Here is a 20,694-nt window from a genome sequence, read left to right on the forward strand (position 1 = left end):
TCCAGATCACCATCTTCAGCACTGACAGCCTGATTTCACTCAGATGGACAGGTCATTTACACACTTGTTAACAAACTCCTAGGATGGATAGCAAGTTACTTAAGAATGTGCTCAAAGAGTCTCTGAGGATATGAAATATCTCCTTACTCTTGGAATCCCATTCTCAAAACCATCCTGTTCGTTAATTCGCAAGGAAGTCTTATGTGAGGCAAATTGATCCAGATGCAAATTAGGGAGCAGGTATCATTATTACCTAGTGGACAATGTCCCTGCTTTGGGACATGAATCTTCAAACACTTATTTTCTCAATTGGCTGAAAACTATGCTCACACATTGAAGACGATGGTGAATTTCATCCTGGTTACTGCCATTGCTAAGAGTTGGCTCCTGAAAAATGAGAATTGGCTCAAATTTTCCACAGCTTTGCCATGAAATTTTATTGTTGGAGAGTCGTGCTTCACTTTGGAAGAGGACCTTTGTCCTGCAGACATTGAGTGTGAGATTCATGCATCCATGTACCTTGGTAAAAAATTTAATGAAAGATTGAAGATTGGTCCTGCAGACATATTTTGCCTATCATAAACACAAGAAGGTCTGCAGATGTTGGAGATCTAAAGCAACACACACAAATCCTAAAGAAAGGTCTCGACCTGACACATTGACTTTTTATTCATTTCTGTAGATGTTGCCTGATCTGCTGGGTTCCTCCAGCATTTTGCTTGTGATATTTTGCACATTGCATCTCAGATTTTGAGGATGAAGTAACCTTGGTCCTGAAATGCAAGCATCATATGTTGGAGAGCTTCCCATTAGCTCTGAAGATTTGATTCACTCCTGTAAGACACATATTGGAGACCAAATTCAACGTTTAGAGTGAGAATGGTTGAAGCATGTGCTGAGGAAATAACGCAGCCTGTCTTCACTGAGACTGGCTCTGTTAAGGACCATTGGTTAGGATTCTGGTGCATCACTGTGAAACAGAAGTATGATGGAGATGAATTGTTTTAGCAGACACATTTGAGGAGTGTATTCCACAATCCTTCTCAGTTGAAAGTGTCCAAGGCCTTTCTGAGGTCAAAAAGGCATTACTTAGTAGCTGTTGCTGCTCCTTGAAGTTGTCACATGGTGAAACTCATGTCCATTGTGCCTTTAAATGAATGGAAACCACGATTTGTGAGCTCCTCAGCCACTGAGAATGGGCAGTTAAGGAGATCCTGATAATGATTTTCCCAAATGCAACAGCAAGGAAACTCCTCTGCATTTTCTACAGTAGAATATGTCTCCTTTTTGACAGTCATGAAAATGACAGTTATAAATACACCTGGAATGTACTCCTCTTCTAAGATACAGAAAATAAAGTTGTAAATATGTGCCTGTACTTAGTCCTAGGGTCCAAGGCATTTCATCTGCTCCCACCGTATTATATTTTTTTATTTGTAATATTGTCTTTTGAACTTCTTGGTAGTCAGAAATGACAGCCTAAGTTAGACCACTTAGGCTGCTGCCGAATGGAGTGGAGCGTGCTCACATCAAGAACAGAATAATGGCTGGGTTTAAAGAATGTTCTTTTGAGTGGTTGGTGATACCCCTCTATGCTGGATGAGTTTACCTCTGTTTATATCTCTCGCTGGGATGCGCCTTTGTGGTATGGATTGTACTGGAGAAGTGGTCTGGTCAAGATGGTACCGAGCTATGTCTTTGTTGAAGTTGTGGCTCAGTCTCAGATGAGTTTTAGTTGTATTTTTTTTAGGTTTGTAGGGATGGCTCAGGAGACAGAGAGGGGACTTAGAGTTCAGGTTCAGGTTAAAGAGTTAGAGAACAGCTCAATGTGTAAGCCTCTGCTCCTTATACAAAGACCAGCAATGTAGATGTGTGATGAAGGACATCTGTGATCGGATATGGGCCAACAGACCAGCATAGACAAGGGATAGAGGCTCCTCCAGTTTAGCGGGTCTTTGACATGTTCCAGGATTGAAGTTCCATGTGGGAAGGAGGCAATAGGGCCGATGAACCTGTAGGTATGTGAATTAGTAAGAGTGGAGTTCGAGCCTAGTGTTTGTGGTCTCATCACCGGCGAGTCTGGAGTTTGAAGCCTGGAGTTCAGGGTCCTCATTCATCAGCATCCCCGACTCCTGGGGTTAATACCGAAGATCAAAGCCCGAAGGTCTATTGGTAGTCCAGATGTCGACACCCAATGGCCAGAGCCCACTGGGGAAGTTGAAGACCCAAAATCTCCAAATGCATAAATCCCCTGGAGATAGTCTGTTCCGGGGTGGAGGTTGGTGTGTACATACTTAGGTTGGGTAGGAGGGAGGAACAGAGTTTCTTTTGCTATCGTTTTGTTACTTGGTGTGTTCTGGTTTGTTGTGTGGTCTGTGTTACTCTGTTAAGCACTGTGGGCATTTTATGTTGATGGCAGAATGTGTGGATTGCTCCCAGCACACAGTTATTTGTCCTGGTTGTTAATGCAAATGATGTATTTCAGTTAAACTTTTCCAGTGATGCTGCCTCAGCTGCTGAGTTCCTCCAGCATTTTGTGTGCTTTGCTCAATATCACAATGTTATCATCTGCTCAAAGGTCTCTTGCAGTCTTTCCATCTGCAATCTTTGATTTCGGGTCATAAGATTTCTGGGCTATAGGAAACTGATTCGTCTTCTTTGAGCAATGGTAGAGTTTTCATCCAGGAATTCTGGCTTCTTCCCCCTTCATTTCCAGTCCTGATGAAGGGTCTTGGCTTAAAACGTCAACTGTTTATTCCTTTCCATAGATGCTGCCTGATCTGCTGAGTTTCTCTGGCATTTTGAGTATGTTATTCTGGATTTCCAGCATCTGCAGAATCTATTGTGTTTATACTTAATATTTGCAGTTCATTAGCTCCTTAATCTCTGGATCATTCTTATAAAAGAATGATCCCCGATTCCTTTTGCCTCTCTCCCATACTCTGTGGGGACTCCAAAGCTCCTGATGGCTGAGAATTAATAGATTGCCAGTGAAAAGTGATCTGATACAAAAAACAACTTTACAGAGGTTATTGAGATCTTTTCCATTGATTTTCTATTGACTCTGTTGTTCAGGGGTCATGTTGGAAATGATCCAACAGTTACTGATATCTGGCAAGCATGCATGATGGGATCTTTGTAATCTGCTCAGATGATGATATAACAGGGATGGTGAGGATTGCAGTTGCCATTGTTAAGAATGGCCATGTTGCCATGTGGTCTTACACTTTCATGCCTGATGAAACAAGGTGATGGCTATGATAAGATGAAGTATTCTGTCAGATGTGTCACGTTGAAAGTAGCCTTCCCACCACCTTCCTTGCTGTTTGTTCCTTGCCGGATAGTTTCATTTTACCCCAGCTAGGTTGTCTCCATCTGCGATGTGAACCATGATATTTTCCCAGTGTGGAGGAATTGTCCTCCTTGCCCCTTTCTGAAGCTCTCAGTATTGGGGAACATACATTGATGAACATAATGTGATTACAGCCTTCTTGTACTACTCTGAACTAGTTTATATGGGCAATCTAATGTAAGGGCTCTTGCAGTGGAGTTAATATGTGATGTGTAATTAGTCGAATAGACTGTAGAATCTATTTATATCTTTCTTTGCAGTGTGTGCAGAAATGAGCTGTAATTGTATAGTGTGATAATGTGCTATGCATAAGTGTTATTGCACCCTACAGGGTGCGTTCCAAAATTAAAATTGACTTTGAAGCTGCAGCACAACTTATTTTCGCCAGCAATTATCAGCTTGTTTATTTTGCCTGATCATAAAAGTGGGTTGAGTATGGCTTTTGTGACCACCGACTGCTGCACAGCAGAAAGGAAAATCAAAATCAAGGGTCTCAACACAAAACGTCAGCTGACTGATCCACTGATTTCCTCCAGTATCTTGTGTGTTCCTCCAGATGTCCAGCATCTGCAGGATCTCTTGTGTCACCAATATGACTGATATTTTTTAACTTCCAATTATCTCTTGCCTTTATGAAATTAAATCTTCATTTAAAAATCATACAAAGGAAACTTGTTTCATGGTGGTGAAATGTGTTTACATCTTTTATTTTGTGGTGGTTTGAACAGAGGAAAACAAGCATTTACTGTATATTCCTTTAACAAACCTCTCCATTACTGACTGAGATAGCTATATTACTGCCTCTGTAATTACTGTTGCATTTCAACAGTTTATTCATTGGGAATCAGATCATTGAGGAAATGAATGGGATCAAGCAATCACAATTCAGCCTCCTTGTCCTAAGTTGAAACACTTTTTTGTCATTAATTAAGAAGAAAGCAAGAAATCCAAATGGAGAATTTTATAGAGGTTTCTGTTGTATATTTGCAATAACATTGAAGAAAGACCATACGCTTCCTGATACTGTATTCCATCTGCCACCTCTTGCCCATTTTCCTAATCTGTATAACTCCTTCTGCAGCCTCTCTACTTCCTCAAAACTACCTGCCCCTCCATATGCCACAAACCATTAAAAATCCATGATCCAAATCTCTGACATTATGTATAACATAAAACAAATTAGTTTCAACACAGACCCTGTGGAACAGCACTAGTCACCAGCAGCAAACCAGAAAAGGTTCCTTTTATTCCCACTTTGTCTCCTACCACTCAGCTGCTTCTTTATCCATACTGGAATCTTTACTGTAATACCGTGGGCTCATATGGCAGCTTGTTAAACAGCCTCATGTTTGGAACCTTGTCAAAGGCCTTCTGAAAATCCAAGTACACAACATCAACCAATTCTTCTTTGTTTATCAAACTTGATATTTCTTCAAAGAATTGCAACAGATTTGTCAGGCAAGATTTTTCCTTGAGGAAACCATACTGACTGCGGCCTATTTTGTCATGCACCTTCAAGTACCCTGAGACCTCATCTTTAATGGTTGGGAAGATGTTGGAGTCAATTATTAAGGTCAGACTAACTAGCCTAGTTTTCTTTTTTTCTGCTTCTCTCCCTTCTTGAAGGGTGGAGTGACATTTGCAATTTTTCAGTCTTCCCAACCCATTCCAGAATCTAGTGATTCTTGAAAAATCATTACTACTGCCTCCACAATCTCTTGAGTCACCTCTTTCAGAACACTAGGGTGTACACCATCTGGTCCTGGTGACATGTATCTTCAGACCTTTCAGTTTCCAAAGAACCCTCTCTCTAGTTATGGTAACTTCACGCACATCCGGACCCTGACACCTGGAGCTTCCACCACACTGCTACTGTCTTCCACAATGGAAACCGATGCAAAGTACTTATTCAGTTCGTCTGCCATTTCCTAGTCTCCCATTATTACCTGTCCAACATTGGTCCAATAACCACTCTCACCTCTCTTCTACACTTTATGTATCTGAAGAGACTTCTGATATCCTCTTTAACATTATTCCCTAGCTTACTTTTGTATTCTATCTTTACCATAATGACATTTTTAGTTGATTTCTGTTGGTTTTTAAAGGCTTCCCAATCCACTAACACCCTCTAATTTTTGCTCTATTACATGCCTTCTCTTTGGCTTTTATGTTGGTGTTGCCTTCTCTTGTTAGTCATGGTTGTGTTATCTTTCCTTTAGAAAATTTCTTCCTCTTTGGGATGTAAATATCCTGTGCCTTCCAAATTGCTTCCAGAAATTCCACCCATTGCTGCTCTGCTGTCATCCCAGACTTTTCCAATCAATTCTTGCCAATTTCTCTCTCATGCCTCTGTAATTCCCTTTACTCCACTGTAATACTGATACACCTGACTTTAGCCTGTCCTTCTTAAATTTCAGGGTGAATATGTTCATTTTATCATCACTTCCCCTAAGGGTTCTTTTACCTTAAGCTCTCTAATCAATTCTGGTTCATTGCACAACACCCAATCCAGAATAGCTGATCTCATGGGCTCAACCATGAGCTGCTCTAAAAAGCCAACTCATAGCAATTTTAGAAATTCTCCCTCTTGGAATCCTGCACTGACCAGATTTTCCCAATTTACTTGCATATTTATATCCCCCATGACTATTGTAACATTTCCCTTTTGGCATGCAAAGTCTATCACCTGTTGTAATTTGTAGACTACATCCTTACTACTGATTGGGAGTTTGTATATATTTTCCCCTTGCAGTTCCCTAGCTCTATCCACAATGATTTAACATCTTCCACCCAATGTCATTCTGTTCAAATGATTTGATTTCATTTTTACTGACAGAGCAAAGCCACCCCTCTACCTTCCTGCCTGTCCTTTCTATACAATGTGTATCTTTGTACATTAAACTCACGGCTATAATCTTCTTTCAGCCATGATTCAGTGATACATGCCAATCTGTAACTGTGCTACAAGTTCATCTACCTTATTCCGTATACTGTATGCATTCAAATTTTGCACCTTCAATCCTGTATTCACCTCTTTTTGATTTTGTCCACCTTTTACATTGCAACTCATCCTTTGCAATTTTGACCCATCAACAGCCTCTCCTCACTACACATTGATTCTGTTTGTAAACTAGCTCCCTGGTCTTCTGCACTGTCATCCGCTTTTCCCACGATACTTCTTGCATTGAAATATATCCTGCTCAGGACACTAGTTACCCATTGCTCAACCTTTTAATTCCTAGCTTTGTCTAAGGTCTTACCAAAATCTGCCTCCACAACCTCTCCAGTTCTGATACTCTGGTTCCCATCCCCCTGCAACTCTAGTTTAAACCCCATTGTGCAGCATCAACAAACAACCCTGCTAGAATATTAGTCCCTCTCTAGTTCAGGTGCAAACTGTCCCTTCTGCACAGGTCTCACCTTCCCTGGAAGGGAGCCCAATGATTTAAATATCTTATGCCCTCCCTCCTACACCAACTCCTTAACCGTGTATTAAACTGTATAATCTTCCTAGTTCTGGCCTCACTAGCACGTGGCACAGGTAGCAATCCTGAGATGACAACCTTGGAGGTCCTGCCTTTGAACGTAGCACCTAACTCCCTGTGGAGAACCTCATCACTCATCCTATCCCATATAAATGGTACCTACATGGACCATGATCTTTGGCTGTTCACCCTCCCACTTCAGAATTTTGAGGACTCGATCCAAGATGTCCTGTGCTCTGGCACCTGGGAGGCAATCCAGGAATCTCGTTCTTGCCCACAGAACCTGCTGTCCATTCCTCTAACTAAGAAATCCCCTATCACCACAACCTACCTTTTCTCCCCCTTTCCTGAGTCACAGAGCTGGTCTCAGTGACAGAGACCCGACCACTGTGACTTTTCTTTGTTAGATATCCTACCCGCCCCCCCCCCCCCACTCCTGACAGTATCTAAAGCGATATACCTCTTGTTGAGGGTTCCAACTTGTGCCAGGTGATCAAGGTGCCCTCCTGAACTAGTCCCATTTGCCTGCATTTGGCTTATTCTGTCTAAACCTTTTCGATCTGTTGTGTCCGTGCACAACTACATATCAATTAAGCAAAAGTACGCATGCAGGAGATGGCTTCAACTGGTGTATTCACATTGCAATGAGAGAGGGAGCGAGAGAAGGAACAATGCATACGTGTGGATAACAGCACGTGCACGGACAACAGGTAAATACGTTGTGCTAAGTGGCAGAGGGTTATTGCTGTGAAAGAAATAGATGTATATATTACACCATGACGTTCAATCACTACACAGTCAGACCAGTGTCTTTGAAAGGGCCTGGATCACATGGCCCTTGGGGCTAGAGGATCACACCCTGACCTATTGGCTCTATTGCCAGTGCAGAGCGAGAATGCCGGTTGCAGCGTCTGGCGAGCATTAGGGTAGGGTGTGATAGCTGTCATAAGGTGGTGGACAGGGGAGCAGATTATTATTGGAGTTTCAGTTTGCGATCAGGATGAGGAGCATGCAAGTATGAAGGTTGAAAATGAGTTTCCTGATAAATCTCCTGGGCCTGGGGAAAACCAATGCTATTCCTCCCCTTCCTTGCCAAAAATGTCATTGCTGCCATCACCATCTGCTTATAGCTAAGTGGTGATCTGAAGCCTAGGGGTTTCAATAGCCTGTGGTAAAACAGAACAGCACGTTACAGGCCCTTCAGCCGACAATGTTATGCCAACCATGTAATCTAAGAGTCTCTTAAAAGACCTTATTTTATCTGCCTCTACCACCATTGCTGGCAGTGCATTCCACACACACCCATCACTTTCTGTGTGAAAAACTTAACTCTGACATCCCCTCCCTGTACCAACTTTCAAGCACATGAAAACTGTGCCCCCTTGTGTTAGCTATTTCAGCTCTGGGAAAAAGCCTCTGACTATCCACATGATCAATGCCTCTATTCACTTTATACTCCTCTATCCGGTTACCTCTCATCCTCTAACGCTCTAAGGAGAAAAGGCCAAGTTCACTCAACCTATTCTTGCAAGGCATGCTCTCCAATTCAGGCAATATCCTTTAAAATCTCCTCTGCACTCTCTCTATAGTATCCATATCAGTCCTGAAGTGAGGTGACCAGAGCTGAATGCAGTACTCCAAGTAGGGTCTAATTAAGGTCTTACATTACTGTAACCTTACCTCAGAACTCTTGAACTCAATCCCATGGCTGATGAAGGCCATCACACCATACGCCTTCTTAACAACATTGTCAACCTGCACAGCAGCTTTGAGTGTCCTATGGACATGCACCCTAAGATCTCTGTGATCCTCCACACTGCCAAAAGTCTTACCATTTATATTATATTCTGTCTTCAAGTTTGACCTACCGAAAAGAACCACCTCACGCTTATCTGGGTTGAACTCCATCTGCCATTTCTCAGCCCAGTTTTGCATCCTATCGATGTCCCCATGTAACCTTTGACAACCCTCCAGACTATCCACAACACCCCCAACTTTTGTGACATCAGCAACTTACGAACCGACCCTTCTACTTCCTCATCCAGGTCATTTATAAAAATCACAAAGAGGAGGGGTCCCAGATCAGATCCCTGCAGTACACCACTAGTCACCTGCCTCCATGCAGAATATGAACCATCAACAACTACCCTTTGCCTTCTGTGGGCAAGCCAGTTCTGGATTCACAAAGCCAGGTCTCCTTGGATCCCAGGCTTCCTTATTTTCTGAATGAGCCTTGCATGAGGAACCTGATCAAATGCCTGACTGAAATCCATATACAGTACATCCATTGTTCTACCTTCATCAATGTGTTTTGTTACATCCTCAAAAAATTCAATCAGGCTCGTAAGGTTTGACTTGCCCTTGACAAAGCCATGCTGACTATCCCTAATCAGATATCCCTCCAAATGCTCATAAGTCCTGTCTCTCAGGATCTTCTCCAACAACTTGCCCACCAGTGAAGTAAGACTCAATGGTCTATAATTTCCAGAGTTACCTCTACCCCCTTTCTTGAAAAAGAGAACATTTGCAATCTTCCAATCCTCTGGTATTCTCCTGACCCTATTGATGTTGCAAAGATCATCACCAAAGGCTCAGTAATCTCCTCTTTCGCTTTCTACAGTAGCCTGGGGTACATCTCATCCAGACCCGTTGACTTATCTAACTTAATGCTTTCAAAAGCTCCAACACATCCTCTTTCTTAATGTCTATATGCTGAAGCATTTCCATCCACTGCAAGTCATCTCCATAATTGCCAAGTTCCTTATCTCTGGTGAATACCGAAGCAAAGTATTCATTAAGTTCCTCCAACTCCGTGCACACGTTTCCACTATCATACATGATTGGTCCTATTCTCACATGACTCATCCTTTTGCTCTTCACATACTTGTAGAATGCCTTGGTGTTTTCCTTTATCCTCCTCGCCAAGGCCTTCTCATGGCCCCTTCGAGCTCTCCTAATTTCATTCTTGAGCTCCTTCCTGTCACCGTAGTTAACTTCTAGAGCTCTGACAGTACCTAGTTTCTTGAAACCTTCTTAAGCTTTTCCTTTCTTCTTTACTAGATTTTCCACACCCTTTGTATACCATGGTTCTTTTATCCTACCATCCTTTCCCTGCCTCAACAGAACGTACCTATGCAGAACGCCATGCAAATGTTCCCTGAACGTTTGCCTGAGAACATCTGCTCGAAGAATAGCATCACGACTTTCATTTTTCTCTGAATTGGGTGCTTGATGTTCTTTTTTGAAATGGGTTTTTTTGGGGTTTCTTTGTTTTGTGGCTCCATGACCATCAAGCATTCAATTCAGAGAGAAAAAAAATGTGATGCTATTGGGCATGAACTTGGGAGCAGACGTTCTCAAGGTTGTATAATGTATACAGACTGTACGTTGATAATAAATGTACTTTGAACTTTTGAACTTTGAATTTCTAGTTATCCACTATGACAGGAATTATCACTGGGGTATCATTATCTTTGAGAATATGGTGTTAAAAGGGCAGTGAGAATGTCTCCAACACAATTCATATCACTTTTCTTCTCGTTTGCTGTGCTTGGCGATCCCAAGGTCTTCAAAACAGAGCAAAGAAAACTTCTCCATTGCTGCATTGCAAGATATATCTACCAAATGAAGGATTTAGAACACTCAGTGAATATTCTTTCTAATTTTTTTAATGAAAAGGAGATTTGTCAAAAGGTTCTCATGTGGTTTACATAACACAAAGTTCCTGATCGTGCCCATTTTCCTGTGGGATTCACTAAGCAAAGCCTGTGGATAACTTTGTGGGATCTTAACCAAATTCTATCGATTTGTGCTGCTCAGCCAGTTAAGTATTTGATGCCACAGCATCTCTCACCGAACGCTAGTGAAGAGAAAATGTTAGAAATATTTAGCGAGTTGAACTGCATTTGCGGGAAGAGAAACAGAGCTGATATTTCAGGTCACTGAGCTTTATCAAATCTGGGAAGGGGATACAAAAACCATGTTAAGCAGGGAGGGTGAGGAGGGTTAAATGGGGGGGGGGAATGAAACCAGGGTAACCATAGGGATAAACTATAAACAAGGTTCAATACTATCTGTTTAATAAGTGAATGGGAGTATATAGAGATTGTGAACATGTTATAAAAACCGTTAAGTAGACAGGGTTAGACCAGGACTGTTTGCTGATGTCCTTTTAATGCCCAGTTAAAACATATCCTCTGCTTTATCTATTACCCTTTAAAGGTGTCAGGAGCTGAGTGAATTGGGCTTCAACATCCTCAGCCAATGCCCTTTGTATAGATATGATGTCAGGCTGAAAAGGCTGTTGATTTTGGCAGGCTTTCTTGCTGCCTTACACAGTCTAGTAAAACCTTCTTGTTCAGGGCAGTCACTTCAACATCGGCTGTTGAACTAAGCCCATTGTTTGGGTTGGGAGGAGCTGAATTGTCCTGATGCAGCCCAAACTCTGAGCAAGTCTGTCAGCAAATATCTGGTGGTTATGTGATCCATTATGGTTGTGCCAGCTGGTGATGATCAAAGGACTCTGATAAGCTGGTAACTCCAGTCTCCAATGTGATAGATGTTAGTCTGCAGCCAGATTGATTCTACTCCACTCCATGTGATAAGGCACTGGAAATGGCAAAGTCTATGGATCGGTGGGAAGGGATGGGGGGGAAAAAATGGACAAGGGAGTCGCCTAGGGAGTGATCCCTACAGAAAGCAGAAAACCACCAATCTACTACCCGGCACTTATCCTTGTAAGTGGAACAAGTGCTACACCTGCCCTTACACTTCCTCCCTCACCACCCTTCAGGGCCCCAGACAGTCCTTCCAGGTGAGGCGACACTTCACCTGTGAGTCGGCTGGTGTGGTATACTGCGTCCGGTGCTCCTGGTGTGGCCTTCTATATATTGGTGAGACTGGGAGACCATTTCACTGAACACCTACGCTCTGTCCACCAGATAAAGCAGGATCTCCCAATGGTCACAGATTTTAATTCCATGTCCCATTCCCATTCTGATATGTCTAGCCATGGCTTCCTCTACTGTCAAGATGAAGCCACACTCAGGTTTAAGGAACAAAACCTCATAATCCATCTGGGTAGCCTCCATCCTGATGGCATGAACAGTGATTTCTCCAACTTCTGTTAATGCCCCTCCTCCCCTTCTTACCCCATCCCTTATTTATCTATTTCCCCCCCTTGTTTTTCTTTCTCTGCCCCTCTCACAATCACTCCTTGCCTGTTCTCCATCTTCCTCTGGTGCTCCCCTCCCCCTTTCTTTCTCCCTAGGCCTCCCGTCCCATGATCCTCCCTCTTCTCCAGCTCTGTATCCTTTTTGCCAATCACCTTTCCAGCTCTTGGCTTCATCCCTCCCCCTGTCTTCTCCTATCATTTTGGATTTCCCCCTCCCCCTCTCACTTTCAAATCTTTTACTAACTCTTCTTTCAGTTAGTCCTGACGAAGGGTCTCGGCCCAAAACGTCGACTGTACTTCTTCCTATAGATACTGCCTGGCCTGTTGTGTTCACCAGCATTTTGTGTGTGTTGCTTGAATTTCTGGAATCTGCAGATTTCCTCGTGTTTGCATTTACAAAATATTCCAGTACAGCTTCAATGCTGGCATCTACTTAACTGCACAGTATGGGGGAACAGAGGGATTCCAGGCTGCAGGTTAATAAATCCCTTAAAGTTGCACAAAAGTTGATAGGGTTGTTAAGAGGGCATACGGTGTGTTGAATCTCATTAGTTGGCAGTCTGAGTTTAAGAGCTGTGAGGCAATGTTAGAGTTCTATAAAATCCTGGTTAGACCACACTTGGAAAATTGAGTTCAGTGCTGGTCCCTTCATTGTAGGAAGTGTGTGGAAGCTTTAGAAGGGTTGCAGCGGAGATTTAATAGGATGTTGTCTTGATAGAGGTGTACAAGGTGATAAGAAGCATAGGTCGTGTGATAGCCAGTGACCTTTTCTCTTGTCTAATACAAGAGGACATAATTTTAAGGTGATTGGATAAAATTATAGTAGGATTGTCAGAGATAGACTTTTTGCCCGGCGTGATGGGTGCACGGAACGCCCTGCCAAATGCGGCAGATATATTAGGAGCATTTAAGAAACTCTTAGATAAGGCACATGGTTGACAGAAATACAGAGGGTTATATAGGAGGAAAGGGTTAGATTGATCTCAGAGTAGCTTAAAAGGTTGGCATGACACTATGGGCTAAAGGGTGTGCATTGTGCTGTAATGTTCTATGTTTAGAATATTGACTATTGCACAGTTTTTGTATGTCCTGTGAGTACATGTAGGACAGTTCTACCCTGACCATTTACTGCTCCATTAATCAACCTTTGATCTTAAGTAGAATGACAGATGGATAATTGGAAGTGTTTTTAAGCAATACTTACTTACCAACAATTTGCTCATGGATGTTTAGTTTGAGCTCTGCCCAAGTTACAGTAAAGGGACAAATGTAGTGTATTTAATATTTCAGTAACATTTGTGTAATCTTGTGTATATCTTGCTTGACTAATCATTTTTGTTAATTTACATAATTCATTAGGGGTTATATGTATAAATACCTGAATTTCATACATCATCACGCTACCCCGTGTTTCGCGGGCACCTCGCTCAAAGTAAACTTGAAGTTAGACGCACATATCTGGACTCCTGTGTCTTCCTTTGAATTAGTTTAACGTTTTGAAGTCACAAAACTTAACAACAACCAATGACCTTCCCTGCCGAGAAAACATGGTGGGAAACCTTTCAGCTACAGATAGCCTTTCCACTGATTCTGTAGATATCCCTTTCTAAATATGGATCTCAGGATCTGAGGTGGGAGCAGAACATCAGCTCCATCCTGAAGAAGGCCCAGCAGCGGATGTACTTCCTGCGGCTCTTGAGGAAATGTGGTCTGCCTCAGGAATTGCTGCTGCAGTTCTACACTGCAGTCATTGAGTCTGTCCTGTGCACCTCCATCACTGTGTGGTTTGGAGCCGCCACCAAGCAGGATAGAACCAGACTACAGCGCACAGTGAGGACTGCCGAGCGCATCATTGGAGCCTCCCTGCCTTCTATTGTGGACCTGTACTCTTCCAGGTTGAAGAAGAGGGCAGGGAACATCATAAAGGACTCCTTCCATCCTGCGCAAGGACTGTTTGAACTGCTTCCATCCGGTAGGCGCTTCAGATCCCTCCAGACTAAGACTAATAGGCACTGGAGAAGTTTTTTCCCTACTGCGGTCACTTTGCTGAACAGTTAACTGCCGGTTAACTGTCAGCTAACTATTACTTGGATTGCACTACCTGTATGTATAATCTATATTTTCATTTATATTTGTCATTATTATTGTTATGAGCAGAGAGACAACATCTGCCGGAAGTAAATTCCTTGTATGTGCACAGGTACTTGGCGATTAAAGTCTGATTCTGATTCTGATTCTGATGGAGCAGTGAAAAGGAGGTAAAGTTGGAGCATTATCATTAACCACTCACACTCTTTCCTGTGGATTTGCAAGTCATACTGGCGGTGCATTAATAGAAATATTAATTAGCTTTTCTTACCTTTGTAGTAACAAGAACATATCTTGAGAGTTGCAAGTTCTATTTATGTAACTGATTTCTTAAATATGAAATTGTAGACATAGCCCTTCAGTACGAAACCCACCAGTTCTGATACATTTAAATGGTTTCAGAAACTGGCAAAATGATCTAGAATCTTGCTTAGATCTTTGAGGGTCAGAAACAACACATAGGCAGTGAAGTACTGCAGAAGTTAAAGCCAACATCAAAAGTTATTTTTGAATGTGACTAAATACTACAAGTTTGTTGGGATCCAACAGTCTTTGTGCTAGAGTATATCACAAGGTAACTGCACATACCAATTAAACACCTAGTGAAAGTATTGGAAAGAATTATCTTGTGTACTGGAGAGAGAAGTTGTGATAAAATAATGCTGTTGTAAATTAAATGCTGATTGTAATTAATGAGAATTGACTGTGTGAATTAAATTGCATCGCACGAGTTCACTTAGTACAAAATGAGTTATTTTCAACACCTTCATTTCCAAATATTTGCATGAATTTGAAGTTTTACATTAATTTACTTAAGGTTTAAGGTAGATGTGAAGAAAATAGTTCTGCTTTATTTCTGTTTGTCTTTTCACTACAAATTAAGCAAAATGTACACAAATCATGCAGAGATTATGAAAACTGACAGCAACAATAAGCTTATGAATGGTTAATAAGTTGTCCTATACTTCAGAGTGAAGCACATAAGCAGAGTACTGATCCTATTTCAATAACAATGTGTATCCATTTTTTACAGCTGATTATTGAATTCCTTTTGGATTTCTATCACCATGAGCTGTAAAAAATATATCATGTATGACTTACTTCATGCATATCTTTCCCACAAATGTTTCTTTGGAATTCTAGAGAATCCTTAAATATATCATTGATACTCAATTGACATTTACATGTGATGCACCATCAATAACTCACACTGAGACGTAGGCGAGATATCGGCTTTTATTGACTGGAAGAAGGAACCAGGAGTGAGTGTCTATCATACAAGGTCCTGGAGACTGAGGCCGATCTTCAGGCCGCAGGTCTCCTTTATACAGGGGCCTGTGGGAGGAGCCACAGGAGCAGTCAGCAGGGGCGTGTCCCGACAGGCACATAGTTCACCACATTCACCCCCCCTTCGTTTGAAAAAGTCCTCATGTAGCGAAGGTTCTTACAAGTCAAGCCGATCAGGCGGTCGAATCTGTCGCTGCGATCTACGTAGCACCGGCTGTGACCGCATAGGTGCCGGCAACATTGGCGATTGCACAGGGGACGGGGGTTGCGCGTGTTCTTGCCCACTAGGCGCCGGTGATCCCTCATGCATGTGCGAGGCGCCTGGTATAAATGCGTACGAAACGCCCGGTATACAAGTGTCGTGAGGAGTCTGTGTAGGGCCTGGTGAGTACGGTGTCACCTCTGGTGCAGGGTTCACAGTTACCGGAGAGCCTTCAGGGTAGTGGTCTGCTGCACCTGCGGGTGCCAGGTCGCGGATGGAGACCGTGTCCTCCCGCCCATCAGGTAAGACCACGTAAGCATACTGGGGGTTCGCATGGAGAAGGTGAACCCTCTCCACCAGCGGGGAGTATTTATTGCTCCTCACATGTTTCCGGAGCAGCACTGGCCCCGGGGACGTCAGCCAAACTGGTAGGGTGGTCCCAGTGACAGACTTCCTGGGAAAAGAGAATAGGCGTTCGTGAGGGGTGGCATTGGTGGACGTACATAACAGAGAGCGGATAGAGTGCAGTGCCTCAGGGAGGACCTCCTGCCATCGAGAGACCGGCAACCCTTTGGACTTAAGGGCTAAAAGTGTGGCCTTCCACACTGTGGCATTCTCCCGCTCTACCTGGCCATTACCCCGGGGATTATAACTCGTGGTCCGACTGGTAGCAATGCCCCTAGCTAGCAAGTACTGGCGCAGCTCCTCACTCATAAAGGAGGACCCTCTATCACTGTGGATATAGCAGGGATACCCGAACAGAGTGAAGAGCTGGCGCAGGGCTTTTATGACGGACGTGGCAGTGGTGTCGGGGCAGGGGATGGCAAAGGGGAACCGTGAGAACTTGTCAATAACACTGAGAAAATAGACATTGCGGTCAGTGGAGGGAAGGGGGCCCTTAAAGTCAACACTCAGGCGTTCAAAAGGGCGGGTGGCCTTGACAAGTTGTGCCGTGTCAGGACAGTAGAAGTGCGGTTTGCACTCGGCACAAATTTGGCAGTCCCTGGTCATCGTCCTGATGTCCTCCAGGGAGTACGGCAGGTTCCGAGCTTTCACAAAATGGTAAAATCGGGTGACCCCCGGATGGCAAAGTTGTGCATGAAGGGCGTACAGCTGGTCGAGCTGTGTGCTAGCACATGTTCCCCGGGATAGGGCATCAGGGGGCTCATTGAGTCTGCCAGGCCGGTACAGGATATCATAGGTGTAGGTGGAGAGTTCTATCCTCCACCGCAAAATCTTATCATTTTTGATCTTGCCCCGCTGTTGGTTGCTGAACAGGAACGCAACCGAGCGCTGGTCGGTCAGCACAGTGAATCTTTTGCCAGCAAGATAGTGCCTCCAGTGCCTAACAGCCTCCACTATGGCCTGGGCTTCTTTCTCCACCGCGGAGTGCCGAATTTCAGAGCCTTGGAGGGTGCGAGAAAAGAATGCTACTGGTCTGCCTTCCTGATTAAGGGTAGCAGCCAGAGCGAAATCGGAGGCATCACACTCCACTTGGAAGGGAGCGGTCTCGTCCACTGCATGCATCGTAGCTTTGGCAATGTCCGCTTTAATGCAGTTGAAGGCCGCGCAGGCCTCAGCAGAGAGGGGAAACGAGGTAGACTTGACCAGGGGGCGAGCCTTGTCTGCGTAATGGGGGACCCATTGGGCGTAATAGGAAAAAAACCCCAGGCACCGTCTGAGGGCCTTGAGAGTGGTGGGAAGAGGGAGCTCTAACAGGGGGCGCATACGTTCGGGATCAGGCCCAATAACCCCGTTTTCCACGACATACCCAAGTATAGCAAGGCGGGTGGTACCAAAAACACACTTGTCCCTGTTATAAGTAAGGTTCAGAGCTGCGGCCACTTGGAGAAACCGTTGGAGGTTGGCGTCGTGATCTGGCCTGTCATGACCACAGATGGTGATGTTATCCAGATAGGGAAATGTGGCCTGCAGTTGGTACTGGTCCACCATCCGGTCCATTTCCCTCTGGAAGACAGAGACACCATTCGTGACACCGAAAGGGATGCGCAGGAAGTGATAGAGCCGGCCGCCCGCCTCGAAGGCGGTGTAGGGGCGGTCCTCTGGGCAGATGGGGAGCTGGTGATATGGCGACTGGCGGCGGCGTTGGCGAATTCGCTCCCGGGAGCCGGCGGTGGCGGGGTCTGAGGCGTCCACGAAACCGGCGGGGAATCGCGCGACTGGACAGCGTCGGCGTTATGCCGCGCAGCTTCTAGAGCGTTGGCCTTCTCTATCGCCGAGCTTAAGGTAAGATCCGAGTTCTCCAGCAGCCGCTGGCGCATGTACACTGACCTCAGTCCCGTCACAAAGGCGTCTCGCACTAGCAGCTCCGCATGCTGTTCTGCCGTGAGCGTCTTGCAGTCACAAGCTCGGACTAGTGTCTGTAGTGCTCGGAGAAACTCAGCGCACGATTCGCCAGGCCGCTGTTGCCGGGTAGCTAAGCGATGTCTTGCGTAGACGGTGTTCACCGGCCGCAGGTACTGTCGTTTGAGGGCGTCCAGTGCCCCTTCGTAGGTCGGCAGGTCCCGGATAAAGGAGTAAACTTTGGAGGAGACCCTCGAGAGTAGGATTCTGTGCATAACGGCGGGTTCAGTCGCACGAAGCTCCGCCAAGTACGATTGGAAGCATGCAAGCCAGTGTTCAAAAGCGAGAGCCGCGTCAGGGTCTTGAGGGTCCAAATCCAACCGGTCCGGACGCAAAACGGGTTCCATGTTTTAAAACTTCCAGTCAATAAAATTGATGCACCATCAATAACTCACACTGAGACGTAGGCGAGATATCGGCTTTTATTGACTGGAAGAAGGAACCAGGAGTGAGTGTCTATCATACAAGGTCCTGGAGACTGAGGCCGATCTTCAGGCCGCAGGTCTCCTTTATACAGGGGCCTGTGGGAGGAGCCACAGGAGCAGTCAGCAGGGGCGTGTCCCGACAGGCACATAGTTCACCACAACATGTTACTAATTTATAACTTTCTATACAACCTACTCAATACAATATTTCTCCATATGAAGAAACATTTAAAAAAAATGAACAAGCAAAAATAATCAAGCCAAAATAACATTTCATAAACACAAGAAAGTTGTTGATGCCTGAACTCCAAAGCAACTCTCACAAAATGCTGAAGGAATTCAAGTCAGGCAGCATATATGGAAATGTCAACAGTTTATTCATTTCAGGCTGAAACCCATCTTCAGGATTGAAAAGGAAGGGGGAAGATGCCAGAATAAAAGGTGTGGGAGGAGAAGGTGGCTAGCTGGAAGATGATAGGTGAACCCAGGTAGGTGGGCAAGGTGAGTGCTGGAGTAAAAGGAATCGAATAGGAGAGGAGAGAGGCATTACTTTTAGGTCTCTCATAGATAATCACACTCATTTTTTTTGTCTGACAGATAGGGTTGCAAGAGGCTGTAGAGGTTTATAGACTCAATCAGTTCCATCACAGGAACGAGTCCTCCCTGCCAGTGAGGACATCTTCAAGAGGTGGTGCCTCAAGAAGGTGGTGTCCATCACTAAAGACTCTCACCTATCAGGACATGCCCTCATTATATTACTACCACCAGGGAATGAGGCACAGGAGCATGAGGACCTACATTCATTGTTTTAGGCGTAGGTTCTTCCCTCTATCTGTTGCACAGAGCGACTGAGGTGAACCCAAATGCAGGACACTGGCAGGGAGATTGAGCTGGGGATGACAGACAGACAGACATACTTTATTGTTCCCGAGGGAAACTGGGTTTCGGTACAGCCGCAGCAACCAAGAATAGTGAAGAAATATAACAATATAAAATCATAAATAATTAAATAATAGGTTAATCATGCCAAGTGGAAATAAGTCCAGGACCAGCCTATTGGCTCAGGGTGTCTGACACTCCAAGGGAGGAGTTGTAAAGTTTGATGGCCACAGGTAGGACTGACTTCCTATGATGCTCAGTGTTACGTCTCGGTGGAATGAGTCTCTGGCTGAATGTACTCCTGTGCCTAACCAGTACATTATGGAGTGGATGGGAGACATTGTCCAAGATGGCATGCAACTTGGATAGCATCCTCTTTTCAGACACCACCGTCAGAGAGTCCAGTTCCACCCCCACAACATCACTGGCCTTACGAATGAGTTTGTTGATTCTGTTGGTGTCTGCTACCCTCAGCCTGCTGCCCCAGCACACAACAACAAACATGATAGCACTGGCCACCACAGACTCGTAGAACATCCTCAGCATCGTCCGGCAGATGTTAAAGGACCTCAGTCTCCTCAGGAAGTAGAGTTGGCTCTGACCCTTCTTGTAGACAGCCTCAGTGTTCTTTGACCAGTCCAGTTTATTGTCCATTCATATCCCCATGTATTTGTAATCCTCCACCATGTCCACACTGACCCCTTGGATGGAAACAGGGGTCACCGGTGCCTTAGCCCTCCTCAGGTCCACCACCAGCTCCTTAGTCTTTTTCACATTAAGCTGCAGATGATTCTGCTCGCACCATGTGACAAAGTTTCCCACTGTAGCCCTGTACTCGGCCTCATCTCCCTTGCTGATGCATCCAACTATGGCAGAGTCACCAGAAAACTTCTGAAGATGGCAAAACTCTGTGTTGCAGTTGAAGTCCGAGATGTAGATGGTGAAGAGAAAGAGAGACAGGACAGTCCCCCGTGGAGCCCCGGTGCTGCTGATGTGAACGTTGAACAGCAAACAGGAGGAATCTTGACATGGAGCTCTGATATGGAATCTTGACATGGAGCTCTGATATGGAGTCTTGACACAGTGACAGGGTTTTCATGGAATATCTTGAAACCGGAGCAGAACTTAGAACTAACGGTTCTAAGCAGTCGAGAAACAACGTTATCACATGGGAATAGACCAACAAACTGGCAACCTCTGATACTGACGCCATTGTACTTATTTCAGTCACTGATGAAAACCAGGTGTACCCTAATTGAGTAAGCTAGCAGCACTTGGAAATCTAATGACTGAAATTAGGGCATAATCATGGAGAAAGGAGTGTTAAAGGGGAACAGCCAACTGGAACCATGACACTACCATCAGGTTTCTGAATATGCCATAAATCCATGAACCTCATAATTTATTTTTGTAACGTATCATTGTTTTTATGTCTTGCA

The 20,694-nt window shown here is 44.4% G+C and overlaps 1 protein-coding gene across 1 annotated transcript; it reads right to left on the bottom strand.

Moving 5' to 3' along the window:
- Positions 1 to 326: 326 nt before the first annotated feature.
- LOC132405076 (uncharacterized protein K02A2.6-like) lies at positions 327 to 17,028 on the bottom strand. Its single transcript, XM_059989811.1, has 2 exons — positions 16,141 to 17,028; positions 327 to 387 (listed from the first exon to the last, which is right to left on the bottom strand). The coding sequence occupies exons 1-2, from the start codon at positions 16,596 to 16,598 to the stop codon at positions 327 to 329; spliced, it is 519 nt and encodes a 172-aa protein (XP_059845794.1). The 5' UTR covers positions 16,599 to 17,028.
- Between the last annotated feature and the right edge of the window lie 3,666 nt (positions 17,029 to 20,694).

The sequence above is a fragment of the Hypanus sabinus genome, chromosome 14, assembly GCF_030144855.1.
Source record: "Hypanus sabinus isolate sHypSab1 chromosome 14, sHypSab1.hap1, whole genome shotgun sequence".
In the NCBI taxonomy this organism is placed as follows: domain Eukaryota; kingdom Metazoa; phylum Chordata; class Chondrichthyes; order Myliobatiformes; family Dasyatidae; genus Hypanus; species Hypanus sabinus.

Excerpts from the sequence above, each read along its gene's own strand:
- LOC132405076 (XM_059989811.1), bottom strand. The coding sequence starts at position 16,598 with ATGACCAGGGACTGCCAAATTTGTGCCGAGTGCAAACCGCACTTCTAC. Across the intron at positions 388-16,140 it reads AAAGGGTTGCCGGTCTCTCG|GAGCCAACTCTTAGCAATGG; the intron begins ATGGCAGGAGGT and ends CTCATTTTTCAG.